The sequence below is a fragment of the Heterodontus francisci genome, chromosome 16 (assembly GCF_036365525.1).
Source record: "Heterodontus francisci isolate sHetFra1 chromosome 16, sHetFra1.hap1, whole genome shotgun sequence".
NCBI lineage: Eukaryota > Metazoa > Chordata > Chondrichthyes > Heterodontiformes > Heterodontidae > Heterodontus > Heterodontus francisci.
Genome location: NC_090386.1, coordinates 63619577 through 63637443, shown reverse-complemented (window position 1 = coordinate 63637443; position 17867 = coordinate 63619577). Strand labels below are relative to the sequence as shown.

At 44.1% G+C, this 17867-nt stretch overlaps 1 protein-coding gene across 2 annotated transcripts in view; it reads left to right on the top strand.

The window, feature by feature from the left end:
- ptgis (prostaglandin I2 (prostacyclin) synthase) overlaps window positions 1-17867 on the top strand; it is a 161285-nt gene that overhangs the window by 118403 nt on the left and 25015 nt on the right. For both annotated transcript variants that reach the window (XM_068048271.1, XM_068048270.1), the window contains exons 5-6: window positions 646-797; window positions 1029-1210. In XM_068048271.1, coding sequence (XP_067904372.1) covers window positions 646-797; window positions 1029-1210 — 334 coding nt within the window. The remainder of the gene's footprint in view (window positions 1-645; window positions 798-1028; window positions 1211-17867) is intronic.

Sequence of the window (17867 nt, the reverse complement as noted above, 5' to 3'; positions counted from 1 at the left end):
CCGACAGTTTCACATTGCAGTACTGGAAAATCACAGATCTCCTTTTAAATGCTGGCTTCCTGTCAGAGTTGAATGACCGTCCCCAAAAGGCCTGGTTTATATAAATGAGATTGGCACAGTTAAAATTGCATGTGAGTTTATCCACACATCATTACCAATGAGTTTAGGATCGTAATAAAGCTTCTGCTCCTTTTCAGCGAGAGTTTCATCCGTCTACTTACACCACCCACCCCTCTAGATCATGGCCCACAGTGGATTGGGTTTTCAGCCCAACTTCAAACTGTCTATTTCACGAGCGGTCATGATCAGAAAATAGACCCTTGCATTGTAGGCTGTGAAGATGTACTTGGATTTATGAATAACAGGAAATAAATAACCTTATGTATATTACATTTGAGCAATGTCATTTCAAAATGAAATGCCCATGATGGATCCCAAAGCAGATTTAAATCATTTCGGAAAAGCTGTTCATTTTCTTGTCGACAATCAGCACCTGAAATAAAAACAAGAAATGCTGGAACCACTCAGCAGGTCTGGCAGCATCTGTGAAAAGTGAAGCAGAGTTAACGTTTCGGGTCAGTGACCCTTCTTCGCACCTGAAATTGTGACTGGCAGATGTAATGTTCTTTCTCCTTGTTTAATTAGGGCAGGATATCTTACACTCTATGGAAATGAAGCTGCGCAAAATAATGAACAATCAAAAGTTAAAGATACAATTCATTCAGCAGAACTCTATAATGTCTACAGGAGACTAGACCAGCTCTTGATGAAACTAGCACGCTCAACGCTATCTGCTCGTGAGTCACCATTAGCAAATAATTTATGTCATATTAAGTAGACGTGTAATGATGCCGAAGGAAGATTAAATTGAAACAATTATATTCGAATTTAATTTAAAATATTTGCTGATCTAATAAACTGTCACTTCTAATTTGGCCCATCATAATAGCTTCATACTTTGAAATCGTCTTTAATTAATACAAATTACAGCAGATTGGTAAACAAATTATTTATTTGACTCTTGGTAGATGAGAAGAAGGAGGCTACCTTGGTGAAGGAGCACCTATGGCAGTTGTTGTCTGTGGAGAATCTAAATGCAAAAGTGAACAGAAGCAGCTGGCTTGAAAGCTACCGCAGCCACCTTCAGAAACTGGGCTTGCATAAAGACATGCAGGCACGAGCAATGGTACTACAGCTGTGGGCCACACAGGTAGGGAATCCCCGTGACCTGTGAAAGGAAAGTCCTTTCACTGCTGCAAATCTATACTTAGACTTGAATCATATATTATGTACGAAGTAATAGTATTTTAAAATCTTTTCATTAATGTATATGTAAAATATTTGTCAATTAATATTTCAACAGATGAATTTATTGATAAAACACTATTCTAGTATCCATGTGACAGCTATATCCAACACAGTATATTGTTTTCACTGGATTCTGTTTAGTATACTTTGTCCCCTAAATTAGAATTAGAATTAGAACATTACAGCGCAGTACAGGCCCTTCGGCCCTCGATGTTGCGCCGGCCTGTGAAACCATCTGACCTACACTATTCCATTTTCATCCATGTGTCTATCCAATGTCCACTTAAATGCCCTTAAAGTTGGCGAGTCTACTACTGTTGCAGGCAGGGCGTTCCACGCCCCTACTACTCTCTGAGTAAAGAAACTACCTCCAACATCTGTCCTATATCTATCACCCCTCAACTTAAAGCTATGTCCCCTCGTGTTTGCCATCACCATCCGAGGAAAAAGACTCTCACTATCCACCCGATCTAACCCTCTGATTATCTTATATGTCTCTATTAAGTCACCTCTCCTCCTCCTTCTCTCCAACGAAAGCAACCTCAAGTCCCTCAGCCTTTCCTCGCAAGACCTTCCCTCCATACCAGGCAACATCCTAGTAAATCTCCTCTGCACCCTTTCCAAAGCTTCCACATCCTTCCTATAATGCGGTGACCAGAACTGCACGCAATACTCCAGGTGTGGCCTCACCAGAGTTTTGTACAGCTGCAGCATGACCTCGTGGCTCCGAAACTCGATCCCCTTACTAATAAAAGCTAACACACCATATGCCTTCTTAACAGCCCTATTAACCTGGGTAGCAACTTTCAGGGATTTATGTACCTGGACACCAAGATCTCTCTGCTCATCTACACTACCAAGAATCTTCCCATTAGCCCAGTACTCTGCATTCCTGTTCCTCCTTCCAAAGTGAATCACCTCACACTTTTCCGCATTAAACTCCATTTGCCATCTCTCAGCCCAGCTCTGCAGCCTATCTATGTCCCTCTGCACCCTACAACATCCTTCGGCACTATCCACAACTCCACCGACCTTCGTGTCATCCGCAAATTTACTAACCCACCCTTCTACACCCTCATCCAGGTCATTTATAAAAATGACAAACAGCAGTGGCCCCAAAACAGATCCTTGCGGTACACCACTAGTAACTAAACTCCAGGATGAACATTTGCCATCAACCACCACCCTCTGTCTTCTTTCAGCTAGCCAATTTCTGATCCAAAGCTCTAAATCACCTTCAACCCCATACTTCCGTATTTTCTGCAATAGCCTACCATGGGGAACCTTATCAAACGCCTTACTGAAATCCATATACACCACATCCACTGCTTTACCCTCATCCACCTGTTTGGTCACCTTCTCGAAAAACTCAATAAGGTTTGTGAGGCACGACCTACCCTTCACAAAACCGTGCTGACTATCACTAATGAACTTATTCTTTTCAAGATGATTATAAATCCTATCTCTTATAACCTTTTCCAACATTTTACCCACAACCGAAGTAAGGCTCACAGGTCTATAATTACCAGGGCTGTCTCTACTCCCCTTCTTGAACAAGGGGACAACATTTGCTATCCTCCAGTCTTCCGGCACTATTCCTGTCGACAATGACGATATAAAGATCAAGGACAAAGGCTCTGCAATCTCCTCCCTGGCTTCCCAGAGAATCCTAGGATAAATCCCATCTGGCCCAGGGGACTTATCTATTTTCACACTTTCCAAAATTGCTAACACCTCCTCCTTGTGAACCTCAATCCCATCTCGCCTAGTAGTCTGAATCTCAGTATTCTCCTCGACAACATTTTCTTTCTCTACTGTAAATACTGACGAAAAATATTCATTAAACGCTTCCCCTATCTCCTCCGATTCCACACACAACTTCCCACTACTATCCTTGATTGGCCCTAATCTAACTCTAGTCATTCTTTTATTCTTGATATACCTATAGAAAGCCTTAGGGTTTTCCTTGATCCTATCCGCCAATGACTTCTCGTGTCCTCTCCTTGCTCTTCTTAGCTCTCCCTTTAGATCCTTCCTGGCTAGCTTGTAACTCTCAAGCGCCCTAACTGAGCCTTCACTTCTCATCCTAACATAAGCCTTCTTCTTCCTCTTGACAAGCGCTTCAACTTCTTTAGTAAACCACGGCTCCCTCGCTCGACAACTTCCTCCCTGCCTGACAGGTACATACTTATCAAGGACACGCAGTAGCTGCTCCTTGAATAAGCTCCACATTTCGATTGTGCCCATCCCCTGCAGTTTCCTTCCCCATCCTACGCATCCTAAATCTTGCCTAATCGCATCATAATTTCCTTTCCCCCAGCTATAATTCTTGCCCTGCGGTATATACCTGTCCCTGCCCATCGCTAAGGTAAACCTAACCGAATTGTGATCACTATCACCAAAGTGCTCACCTACATCTAAATCTAACACCTGGCCGGGTTCATTACCCAGTACCAAATCCAATGTGGCATCGCCCCTGGTTGGCCTGTCTACATACTGTGTCAGAAAACCCTCCTGCACACACTGGACAAAAACTGACCCATCTAAAGTACACGAACTATAGTATTTCCAGTCAATATTTGGAAAGTTAAAGTCCCCCATAACAACTACCCTGTTACTCTTGCTCCTGTCGAGAATCATCTTCGCTATCCTTTCCTCTACATCTCTGGAACTATTCGGAGGTCTATAGAAAACTCCCAACAGGGTGACCTCTCCTCTCCTGTTTCTAACCTCGGCCCATACTACCTCAGTAGACGAGTCCTCAAACGTCCTTTCTGCCGCTGTAATACTCTCCTTGATTAACAATGCCACACCCCCCCCCTCTTTTACCATCTTCTCTGTTCTTACTGAAACATCTAAATCCCGGAACCTGCAACATCCATTCCTGCCCCTGCTCTACCCATGTCTCCGAAATGGCCACAACATCGAGATCCCAGGTACCAACCCATGCTGCAAGCTCACCCACCTTATTCCGGATGCTCCTGGCGTTGAAGTAGACACACTTTAAACCAAGTTCTTGCTTGCCAGTGCCCTCTTGCGTCCTTGTAACCTTATCCCTGACCTCACTACTCTCAACATCCTGTACACTGGAACTACAATTTAGGTTCCCATTTCCCTGCTGAATTAGTTTAAACCCCCCCGAAGAGCACTAGCAAATCTCCCCCCCCGGATATTGGTACCCCTCTGGTTCAGGTGAAGACCATCCTGTTTGTAGAGGTCCCACCTACCCCAGAAAGAGCCCCAATTATCCAGGAAACCAAAACCCTCCCCGCTACACCATCCCTGCAGCCACGTGTTCAACTCCTCTCTCTCCCTATTCCTCGCTTCGCTAGCACGTGGCACGGGCAACAACCCAGAGATAACAACTCTGTTTGTTCTCGCTCTAAGCTTCCACCCTAGCTCCCTGAATTTCTGCCTTAAATCCCCATCTCTCTTCCTACCTATGTCGTTGGTGCCTATGTGGACCACTACTTGGGGCTGCTCCCCCTCCCCCTTAAGGATCCCAAAAACACGATCCGAGACATCACGAACCCTGGCACCTGGGAGGCAACACACCAACCGTGAGTCTCTCTCATTCCCACAGAACCTCCTATCTGTTCCCCTAACTATGGAGTCCCCAATGACTAATGCTCTGCTCCTCTTCCCCCTTCCCTTCTGAGCAACAGGGACAGACTCTGTGCCAGAGACCTGTACCCCATTGCTTACCCCTGGAAAGTCGTCCCCCGCAACAGTATCCAAAACGGTATACCTGTTGTTGAGGGAAACGGCCACAGGGGATCCCTGCACTGCCTGCTGGTTCCCTCTCCTTCCCCTGACGGTAACCCATCTACCTACTTCTTTTACCTGAGGTGTGACTACCTCCTCATAACTCCTCTCAATAACCCCCTCTGCCTCCCGAATGATCCGAAGTTCATCCAGCTCCAGCTCCAGTTCCCTAACGCGGTTCTCGAGGAGCTGGAGTTGAGTGCACTTCCCGCAGATGCAGTCAGCAGGGACACTCTTGGCGACCCTTGCCTCCCACATTCTGCAGGAGGAACATACAACTGCCTTAACCTCCATTCCCACTATTCTAAATTCCCAACAAATCTACTGAAAAACCAAAAAAAAAAAGTCAAAACTTGTTATCTTAGCAATCCGACGGACAGAACTTTTTAAATAAAAAGCTTACCTTATCAAATGCACATAGACTAAAATTTTCACATATTAGTATTTTTAAGGCTATGCAATAAGAACATAGATTTTTAATGGATTATTAATGGATGATCATCTAAATTTAGTAAAGTACCATTTAAGCAGCTTAACTACTTTATGTGTTTCAAACATACAATCTTAAGACTTTTAGAGAATTATTTTTCAACTGGTAAAGTTCATATATGAATGCTAAGTTAATTTACAAAATATTTTCCAAATGCCATTTTTGGACAGGCATTAACACTTTATTCTAAATGGGTTGACACCTGTCTTAAAACTGTGCAGAGAGGAATGCTGTGGGAGTGCATTCAGCCATTTCTGATGATTGGAAACTAAATCCATTGGGTGGAATTTTATGGACCCCAGGGAAACAGGATGGGAGATGGCGGGGGGGAGGAGGGGTGGTTGGGGGCCCATAGAATAGCGACGCAAGGTAGGAGGTTGAGTGCCCATTGCCTTCCCATCACCCCACAATGAAGTCAGGTGTGGGAAAGGCCAAAGACGGCCCTCCCTCCCAGGGACCAATTGAGGCCCTTAAGTGGTCAATTAATAGCCACTTAAGGGCTTCTTCCTGCCGCCACTGGAATTAAACCAGCAGTGGGGGGAGGCCTCTACCATGCGGGGAGGTCGCCCAGTAAAACAAGGCAGCTTCCCTGTGGGCTTGGTAGGGATGGCCTCCTCCATGGGCAATCTGTGGCCCACAGAGGTCCCCCAGTGGCAAAGGCCTCCCGTCCATTAATCCCCCCCTTTCCTCAAAGACCACCCTTCCAACCCCCCTCGCTGGGGCCTGCTGGACTGGCCCCAACAATCTCGCCTCACTTGCCTGGGGTCCGGGGGCCCAGGCCTGGTGTAGTACTTCCGGTGGTGCTGCCAATACTACTGAGATGCTGGCCATCTGACTTGCTGGCAGTCCTCGGAAGTGGGATCCCCGTCCTGAAAGGGGCAGGGACCACAGTGCTGGCAGTGAATTGCCCAGGGTGGGAGCTCCAAAGGGCTGAGGTGTGGTTTCCCTCGCCTTTTCAGTCCATCATCAGGACCCCTGCCAGCTTGACTAAAATCAACCCTTGGTGTCAAACGTGCTTTAAAACAGCAAAACAAATCCCATATTGGAAAATAGAAATCAGCCATTTTGTTTAGATGAGATGTTCTCACAAAAAACAGACAACATGTGAATGAGATGAACATCAAAATATGGCAGACCAGGTTAACTCAACACAAGCAGTTTCCAGCAGCGCACTTCCTCTACCTATCCTGGGGTAGGGGAGGAAAAATTAGTACTATATATTGATGGTTGGAAAGGAGCGTTTGTCAAATAAAACTGACTTGGTGTTTCTCTGACCTCTTCAATCTAATTTTTATGAGAATCCAGTGGCAGTATTTCAAGCATTCTTTCTATGGGAGCTGAGTGAGGCTTCTTGCTTGCACTTCTCTGGGTCTATACAGTTTCTAGATAGTCTATCCCAAAGGTCCAATATGCTACGAACACAGAAACCTTGCACATTGCATTAATAGTTTCAATAATGGGCTTTATATTCAGACTGAAATAGTCCAATATTATGGGGTGGTAGAGGCTGAGATGTCTGAAATGAAATCTCTGGACTGATCTTTAGGCTCATCATTAAACACAGATTTCTGATACTCAACTGCATTGGAAGTGAAGCAGTGTTACAGGCTGGTGGAGTATCCTGCAGGTTCTGTTTCCTGGCACACTAAAACAACCTTGTGAGATAGTGTGAGGAGATCCTTAGCAGCACATACTGCTCAGGAGGACACAGATCAGACTGGAGCTGGTGCTATTTTAAACATATTTGCATGATAATACAAGATCCTGTTACCTTGTACTGCACTGTTACTCCCCTAATATTGTCAAATGATCCCAAACCATTTCTGTCTTTAAAGATTTCCCTCTTATCCTTCTGCCATTTCATGATTATTTCAGACACAAATAATACGAGAGAATATGATACATCTGTCAAAGACATTGAGCCTGTAGATGTGCTCATTAAAGAAATGATGTTTAGCTACAATTCCACACACAAATATTATACAACATTTTATATTTTAAAGTGATATTGCATTAAATAGTGTTATGCAATTGAAATCTTGTCTTCTGCATTTTGATTATGCTTCTTGGAAGACATTGCCTTTTGGCTTATATTGAAAAGGAAACTGGCATGCTCAAAGTTCCGAGAGCTGGAGGAGCCAACACCCCCAAGATCACTAAATGGCCATTTAAACTACTAAACGAGCTTGTTATCAGCTTGATAAGGGCCAATTTTGACTGTTCTTTCAGAGGCACAGGATCCACGCAAGGTCCGAACCATGACAGGGAGGAAGAGGCACAAACAAGCCACTCAGAATGGTGGGACAGCAGCAAGAGGCTCCAACAAAAAGAAGACTCAGAAAAGGCCCTCATTCATAGGCAACCAGTTGTATAATTATCTGTCATCACTCCTCATTCTTGACAAGGCATTTGGGGGTGTGGCTTTGGGGGAGGTGGGGACGGGTTCCTCTGTTTATGGGCATTCATAGGTTCATGAGAGGCCGGGGTGGGGCGGGGGGGGTTGTTGTTCAGGATGACTGCACATTCCAATGGAAAGGAAGGAAGGTGATAACAGGAAATGGGATTAAACTACTCCAAGATAGGATCGACTTGCAATGAGGAGCAGCTTGCACAGGAGTAGAGGCAGACCCTTGGGCAACAGGAGCCCAGCGGGCAGGAAGGCAACGAAGGCAATAGCCTCAGCAGGGTGTTATTACCAAAGAAGAAGCTACCTGGACATCCATGCTGCAGGAGGCTGCGCCTGTCCATGCAGATGGTTGCTGACTTGTCGGTCCTCATTGAGGGTCATCTGAGGGTTCACAGAAACCATCACCATGGCCTTCCTGTGGCTGTAAAAGACACTGTGGCTTTGTACTTTTTTGAAACTGACTCCTTCCAAGCAGTGGCAACAGATATTGGTGGCATCTCACACGCAGCAGCATATCATTGCATCATGGAGGTAATGGATGCTCTGATCAAGAGGACAGGGAATTACATTAAATTCAAGGTGGATAGCAGCACTCAAGCTCAAAGGGAAGTGAGATTTGCCTCAGTCACTGGATTCCCTTAGGTGCAGGGAAGCATCTATTGCACCCATATGCCCATCAAGGCACCGACTGACCAACCAGGGAGATTCTTCAACAGTTGGTATGAAGCCATAGCAAGAGCTTTATGCAGAAGCATGCACTTTCTATTGGAAGCTGCCATGATGCCTTCACCTTACGCCAGTCACAGGTGCAGCAGCTCTTCATGGAGCCATGGAAAATCCCTGGGTGGTTGTTAGTGGAGGAGGCTTAGCCCATCAGGAGATGGCTGATATCTCCAGAATGTTGCCCCTCAATGGCCCTCAAGAGAGGTGTGGACCTTGAAGAGGGAGAAGTCTTTGAATGTCACAGCTCCTCAAAGGAGGAAGAAGACGAGGAGGAGGCTGAAAGAGAACTGGAGAATAGTCACCATGCCTTGCAGGGATGTTGCCATGATAGGCTCAGGAGGCGGAACACTGATCAGGATTTGCGGGACACTAGGGCGACTTTGATCCAGACATGTTTTGCCTGAGCGATACTCAGTCTGCAGGATATTTGCTGAGGAGATTCTCCTTCATCTGAGTGACAGCCAGCATGCAATGAAAACAAAAGTCAGCATCATTCCAATGGCACAAACACCGTGAGGCTCCAGAGTCTCCAGCTGACACACTCTTCCCCAATACACTGCTTTACTTTGTTAACCCTTACTTCCCCTTCCCCTGCCTTTCGCCATGATGAAATGAAAACACACAAGTCTGTCTTAGTGAAACAACAAGGCCAGTGCTTTATCAAATTACAGTTTATTATTATGTACAACATAAACTCCCAAGTGGGCCACAAAGTGGCATTACCAATGTGGTGGCCTGTGCTCACAGCAAGATACTCACATTGTGCCTGCGGATGAGATGGAGGCAGACTGCTCCCTAGTGCCTATCTGAGACAGAGTTGCCCGTGATGTCAGCCTCATCAAGGCGTTGCCAAGGGTAGGCACCTCCAAAGGCTGCTGCACTGGCATCACTGCAGGGTCACCCTCTACCACAGGGTGTAACTCTATAGATGCTTTATCCAATGGAGGAACTGTGGAGGTAGATGATGATGCCGAAGCCCTGTGAAAGGTGGCCCCCTCATCACCAACTATTGCCACCTCAGCCCTTTCATGGTCCCCTTGATTGCTAGAGGGAACCACCAGCTGGCACACAGCTGACATCCACTTCATGCTTTGTTACGCCATTTGCGTCTCTGACCGTCGTGCTACAGACTGCAGCATTCAATTTGTGCATTTCAGGATGTTGTTCCTGTATCCACTCTGAGTGATGCCGATATAGCTGTCCAAGAGGTTGCCATACTCTCACTGGAGGAACTCATGTGCTCAAAACACTGAGACACAATGAAGCACATAAGATGCATGGACTCCTCCATTCTCATCCGATGACTCTGCAGTGCCTCAGGTAACTCTGACATGTGGGCACACCATAGAACCATAGAAAGACTACGACACAGAAGGAGGCCATTCAGCCCATCATGTCTGTGCTGGCTGAAAAAACTAGCCACCCTATCTAATCCCACCTTCCAGCACGTGGTCCATAGTCTTGCCGGTTACAGCACTTCAAGTGTACAGTTCTCACACCGGTTCTCCAAGAAGAGTCACCTGTTCCATGACTCCCGAGGCCCTGCAACTCTGCCCTGCTGAGCAGGCCTGTGCCTGTCCTCCATCCTCTAAGGGGCCTGGACACAATCGACTCTGTCTCCCCAGTACCCTCTTGCCCTGAGATGATGTGTGCTTCACACTGTATCACCATCTCAAATAACGCGCAAGGACCCACCAAGGTGCAAATATCTGGGCTGGTGAAGGGTGCACAAGAAAGATGTGACAGTGCAGGCTCAGAGGCGTCTTCCTCCTGTGACTCCTCCAGATCAATGGCAGTGTCTTGACTCCTCCCCCTGTACGTTTGGCCTTGGGGAAGACATAACAGAAGGTGGTTCTGAGAAATCGGCACAATCAAAAGATGCTTCAGCTGCAAGAATGAATGAGATGTCAGTTTGTTGCATGGGGAGGATTACCATTGTTACGACCGAAGTTGGAGCGATGCACCATCAATTCATTCCCATCACTCCACAGGTCACAGCATATTATTAAAGTTTTCCCACCCAACCAGAAAAACAGCCAAATTAAACACTCTAGTAACCCCCAGAATAAAACAGACTAAACCAGGTACTTTTAGACAACAACAAATTAACTATTTAAAAAAAAACGAAATCTTAAACACCATGAAGATAAACCTATGTCTAAAGACCTTATAACTTATCTTAATTTAACTCCCCCATTCACACACATACATTCAAAACTAATAGTTAACCGGTTTTAAGAGCGTTTTTTTTTTATTATCTGTTTCTTAAAAATAAATAAATAAGTAAGTCTTTGTGCGTTACATTCCTGATGGGTGAGGTATCCTAGTGTAAAAATAATCAAATGCCTTTCAAAGTCTTCACACGGATTTAATGAGACAGTCTGTTCTTTATAGGCATTCAAAGCACTTTGGCTGCAGCAGGCATCAAACAGTTCTTTTTAAACAAGGAGTGTAGCAATGGGTCCACTAGGATTTTAAAACCAACAGTCTCTCAGTCAAAACTTTACTCCAGCAATACAAATGGTCTCTTCAAAGGGTTTTTCCCTCCTTAGATAATTAACTCGGCCTGTAGCTTAGTGTCGAATTTCTGCTGAGGGAAATAGACAGCTCTTTCCTTCAGTAAGCACGTTTTGCTGGTGGCTGGTTCAGACCAGTTTTTGCCAGTTTTTACACGCAGTCAAATAGAAACATTATACCATGTGACCTCTCTCCTGTTGTGGCCTAGGGACAGGTGCAGCCAACATACTGTGCTCAGTCTTAAAGGTACACATTGTTTTTAATCCGAGGAGAAAAAAATAAACTGTTCCGTGACACCATGCATCCCCTGAACCCAGGGATGTTGAGATCTGTTCACCCTGTCTATGTTGGACTCCCATTTCTCCACCTCCAACATCCCATTGGCTTGCCTGATCTTATCTGGTCAGATCAAGGTCCAGCTCCTCAAAATGCATCAGTGACGTAAGCTGGGGGACCCCACCGTTCAAATGTGTCCTCTCACTCTCCCTGGCATTGTTCTCCCATTTGGCCTGCGAGGTGAAAAAAGATGCCACTAGAACAATGCCTCTCTCCCTCACCACTTGCAGCTTTTCATTCTCATAGGATGTTGCAGCCTTCCCCATAGCCCATTGGCCAATGGCGCAAGGGTTATGAACTATGCTTATGGGTCATCAATGCTGCTGTGCACACATCTCTCCTGTGGTCAGGAGAACTCTATGTGCCCTCAGGACGTCCCTCACTTTTGCATTCTGGTGACTGCTGACCATGAGGCATGCCATCTGGGTGTATCTTTGGACTCACCTTGCCAGACCTAAGCAGGTCATTGAAACGTTTCCTGCACTGGACCCAGTTCCTCCTCATCACTCCTGTTCACCTCATAAGCCACCTTCAGCAATGCCTTCTTGTTCAACTTTTTAGATTTTCTATTGCCACTGGCAGGGTACAGGATACTTCTCCATGCTGTTGCCGCCTCCAGCAGTACCTCAGGTGTGGCATCAGAAAAATTGGGGGGTGGAGGTGCAGGTAGGGGGCTTCCCTGCCTACTGCCCTCCGCTTGACTTCATCCTCCATCTGTGAGATGAATAGCAACTGCAGTAATGGCCTGCATCCTAGGGTCTTAAAAGAAGTGGCTGCAGAGATAGTGGATGCATTGGTTGTAATCTTCCAAAATTCCCTCGATTCTGGAAAGGTTCCAGCAGATTGGAAAACTGCAAATGTATCGCCCCTATTCAAGAAAGGAAGGAGACAGAAAGCTGGAAACTATAGGCCTGTTAGCCTAATATCTGTCATTGGGGAATATGTGGGAATCTATCATTAAGGAAGTTGTAGCAGGGCATTTGGAAAATTATAATGCAATCAAGGAGAGTCAACATGGTTTTATGAAAGGGAAACCATGTTTGACAAATATATTAGAATTCTTCAGGGATGTAATGAGTAGGGTGGATAAAGGGGAACAGTAGATGTAGTGTATTTAGATTTGCAAAATGCATTCGATAAGGTGCCACATAAAAGGTTACTAGACAAGATAAGAGATCAAAGTGTAGAGGGGAATATATTAACATGTATAGAGGATTGACTAACCAACAGAAAGCAGAGAATTGGGTTAAATAGGGCATTTTCAGTTTGGCAAACTGTAACTAGTGAAGTGCCACAGGGATCAGTGCTCTGGCCTCAATTATTTACAATCTATATTAATGATTTAGATGAAGGGACTGCGTGTATTGTAGCCAAATTTGCTGACGATACAAAGATAGGTAGGAAAGCAAGTTGTGAGGAGGATACAAAGAATCTGCAACGGGATATAGATAGGTTAAGGGAGTGGGAAAAACATTGGCAAATGGAGTATAATGTGGGAAAATGTGAGATTATCCACTTTGGCAGGCAGAATAGAAAAGCAGAATATTATTTAAATGCAGAGAGAATGCAGAATGCTACAGTACAGAGGGATCTGGGTGTCCTTGTACATGAATCACAGAAAAAAGCATGCAGTACAGGAAGTTAATAGGAAGGCAAATGGAATGTTGGCATTTATTGCAAGGGGGATAGAGTATAAAAGTGGGCAAGTCTTGCAACACCTCTACAGGCCACTGGTGAATCCGCACCTAGAGCACTGTGTACTGTTTTGGTCTCCTTACTTAAGGAGGGATATACTTGCATTGGAAGCAGTTCAGAGAAGGTTCACTAGGCTGATTCCTGGGATGAAGGGTTTGTCTTATGAGGAAAGGTTGAGTAGGTTGGGTTTATACTCATTGGAGTTTAGAAGAATGAAAGATTATCCTATTGAAATATATAAGATTCTGAGGGAGCTAAACAAGGTAGATGCTGAGAGGATATTACCCCTCGTAGGGGAATCTAGAACTAGGGGGCACAGTTTAAAAATAAGGGGTCTTCTATTTAAGTTGGAGATGAGAAGGAATTTCTTCCCTGCATTTCAGTTATCTTTGGAATTCTCTTCCCCAGAGAGCAGTGGAGGCTGGCTCATTGGATATATTCAAAGCTGAGTTAAACAGATTTTTGATCTACAAAGGAGATGAGGGTTATGGGGGCTGGCAGGAAAGTGGAGTAAAGGCCACAATCACATCAGCCATGATCTTTATTGAATAGCGGAGCAGGCTCGAGGGGCCGAATGGCCTACTCCTGCTCCTATTTCTTATGATCTTTAAATCAGACCAGCTCCTCCCAGTGTCCTTCCTCCTTCTCATGTCTGCCACAGCTAATTGAGCGGCGAAGGCAACTTTGGCCCACTTAACTGCTTTGCCAATTAAAATTGCAACTTGTGCGCATTGCCGACGTGGTGCGGGGTCGAGACCCGGAAGTGAACGTGATGTTGGGGTCCCAACCCCCAATTGGAAATATCACCCAATAGCTGGGATTTTATCTGGGCGACAGGAGTCTCAGCCACTGGCAAAAGCACTGGCGAGAGCCTCGCGTCACCTCCTTTGGGGAAGGCCTGCCAAATCAAGTGCTAATTTGAGCACTAAAGTGGACCGTAGTGTAATATTCTGATAACTATCAAGGTTTAGTACAGAATATATGAGTCTGACAGTTAAAATAATGGGAGTTTATTCTACACGTCTTGCGTCTAAGGTTTCATTGACTATTCTCCATGAGGTTCTGCACAGATTACATTACATCGCTTCCTGTGATGATGCACGCAGTCTGTTTACATAATCTGCCAGTAACAACCCACTGTCCACTATATTACATTATACTACATCTCCTCCCAAGTCTCTGACTTCTTTTTTCAGATTGATAATCGCTGTGGCGTTTTCACAAGTCTGCCATAACAAATTGTTCCTCCTTTCGAAGGGGTTTGAGGTTTTGAGTCTTCTAGTTCCTCCTTCTCACACTGCAGTGTTTGAGTAAAACTGTTGGATGACTCAAGTTCTTCATTCAGGTTTTCCTCTGGGTTGATGGATGATTGCAGCATCACTGGTTCATTAAACCTTCGAGATGATTAGTTCTCCTCTATTTTCTGCTTCTTTGGTATCACCACCAATGAGCTTTTGCTTCTTCTTATCATCCCTTGGTCAGTTTGGACAATGTTATACGTGGATGTGGTGATTGTTCGACCACTTCTCCATACCGATTTTGGTCTCGCACCCAAACTGATTCCCTTGGTTGGATGTCTGATAACTTTCTTGATCTATGACATCTGTCATAATTTTCTCATTGATTTGATCGATCTCGATCCTCTTTCTTCCTCACTTTTCCCAAGTCTCCTGCTCGTACTTGTGGCTTGAGTGTACTTGTTAGTGTAGGAAGTTGAGTCTTCTACAATTTGCATGGGGTTAAACCATTCTGAAGCGGTGTCAATTGATAACTTAGAAGTGTTAGTTGAAGACCTTCATTCTTTTTCAACAATGACTTCACAGTACGTACTCCTCTCTCTGCTATACCATTAGCTTGAGGGTACCTTGGTGAACTAGTGATATGGACAAAGCCATATACTTCTGTAAACTCTCTGAAGCATTCATTTGCAAATTGTGGCCCATTGTCAGATATTACAATATCTGGAATTCCATGCATAGCAAAAATTTCTCTCAAGGATGTGATTACCGCTTCTAAAATTTGACCTTGTAGTTGTTTAACTTCAATCTCCTTGAATAATAATCAACTACTATAAGGAACATTTTACTTCTAAGTTCAAAAAGATCTATTCCTAGACGTTCCCATGGTCTAGATGGAAAAGAAGATGGCATGAGTAGTTCTTTTGTCTCCTAACAATTGATTGCATACATGATACATCTTCATAGCATCTCTTCAATTTCTTTCGATATACCAAGCCACCATACTGAACGTCTTGCTCTGGCTTGACATTTCATAATACCCAGATGACCTTGGTGCAATCTCTCCAAGATATCTAATCTCAAGACTCTAGGGATAACTAATCTCTCATTGTCAATCAGTAGATCATCAACTATGCTTAGATGACCCCCCTGTTCAAAACACTGTATTAGAACAGACTTATGTGACATGTACTCTGGCCATCCATTGAAGCAATATTCCCTGCTTTTCACACATAACTTTTTCTATTTTCTGCACATTCCTGATCTCACTCAGTTTCTGAGCTGTTGCAGGTAGAGTTGTCGTCGTCATTAAAGCAAAAATTTCTCCTTCGAGAAGCAAAATAGCTCCTTGTTCTGGTCTTGCTGCTGAAATACATGATAAAGCATCTGCTGTGATCTGCTGTTTTCCTGGAAAGTACTCAGTCTTCACATCAAATCTCATTATTCTTAACTTAAATCTCAATACTCTTGGAGGCATTTTTGCAAGCTCCTTTGAATTTAATAGAGTAACCAATGGTTTATGGTCTGTTTCTATTTTGAAATGAAGTCATAGGACATAATCTGTGAATTTTTCACAAGCTCACATATGTCCAAGGAGCTTTACCATGGGTGAAAAACACATTTTTCATTCAGTGTGAGATCTTCTTCTTCCAATCTTTGTAGTACTGCTCTTACTCCAGCTTTGTGTTCTTTTTGATTGGCTCCATGAATTAGGACATTATCCATACGGCAAATAATTCTGTCCAATTCTTCCAGAATCCTCAACATTGCCCTTTGAAAGATCTCAGGCGCTGTTGTTATTCCAAATGATAATCAGTTAAAACAGAATTTTCCAAATGGTGTTATAAATGTTGTTAGAAGCTTACATTCCTCGTCTAAAGGTAATTGCCAAAACCCACTATTTGCTTTCAGTTTGGTAAAGATTGAGCTCCTCCATAGTTTTGCCAAACTCTCATCTACTGATACCATTGGCTGTTTTTGTAAAAATTCTTTCATAGGATGTGGGCATTGCTGGCAAGGCCAGCATTTATTGCCCATCCCTAATTGCCCTTGAAGTTAGTGGCTTTCTAGGTCATTTCAGAGGGCAGTTAAGAGTCAACCACATTGCTGTGGGTCTGAAGTCACATGTAGGCCAGAACAGGTAAAGATGACAGATTTCCTTCAAAAGGACATGAGTGAACCAGATGGATTTTTACAACAATCGATATTGGTTTCATGGTACCATTATGGAAACTAACTTTCAATTTCAGATTTTTATTAATTCATTGAATTTAAATTCCACCAGCTGCCATGGTGGGTTTTGAACCCATGTCTCCAGGGCATTGACCTGGGCCTCTGGATTACTACTTCAGTGACATTACCACTATGCCACAGTGTCCCCATTTTGTATTTCTCTTTCCATTGCCTTATTCAGTTGTGTGAGGTCAATACAAATTCTAATTGAACCGTTGGGTTTCTTTACTGAAACCATACCTGAACACCATCCTGTAGGTTTGTTACAGGTGCAATGACACCTTGTTTTGTCATTAACTCAATCTCCATTTTTTCCTTTTCCTAGAAGTGGATGTGGAACTTTCGTAGGTGTTTGCAAACACACTGGCTCTGCTTCCTTCCTTAGAGTATGTTGTTTTTAACTTCCCCAGTCCTCCAAATAATTTTGGAAATTCAGCTCTACAATTTCTGGGCTGGTTTTCGTGACATTGGAGCCCTTTCACTCTCTATATGAGTTGTAAGTCTATTCAAGCCTTCCTACTTAGGAGGGAACAACTATGATTTTTAATTATGTATAAGGTCTCAGAAATTTCCTTTCCCCGGTAACTCAATGTTGTCTTTAACTCTCCTATTACTTTCAACTTGATGCCTCCAGGCCCATATAATTTTTTACCTGTTAGATTGAGAGTTTTCTTTTTCAGCCACAGTTCTGTCTCTGATCATGTACTTCATTAACCTTTTTGCTCTCTCAAGATTTCCCTTTAATTGTATTCAGCACTTTTTTTTACTGCGACACACTGACTGAAAGTGTTCCATCTTTCTGCATGAAAAACACTCAGTTTCTTTGGCGAGGCAGTTTTCTCGCTTGTGCCTCTCTCGGCCACACCTACTGCAGTTGGTTGCAGATACCACTAGATGCTCTTTCCGTCTTTCTTGTCTTTTACCGCCATTTTTTCCTTTTGCTTTTTTAACAAATTCAACTGAATATGCTACTCTCGAGATCAGACTCTGCCTGGCCCCTCGAGCAATGGATTGGTTAAACCTTCTGACCTCTGTTTGTCTGGTCAATTGAACTGCTTTCGTTAACGTGAGATCATCCCTCGACTGTAGATGATCCGAAAGGCCATCATCTAATACACCAAGTACAATCCTGTCTCTAATCAGCTCTTCGTTTAAG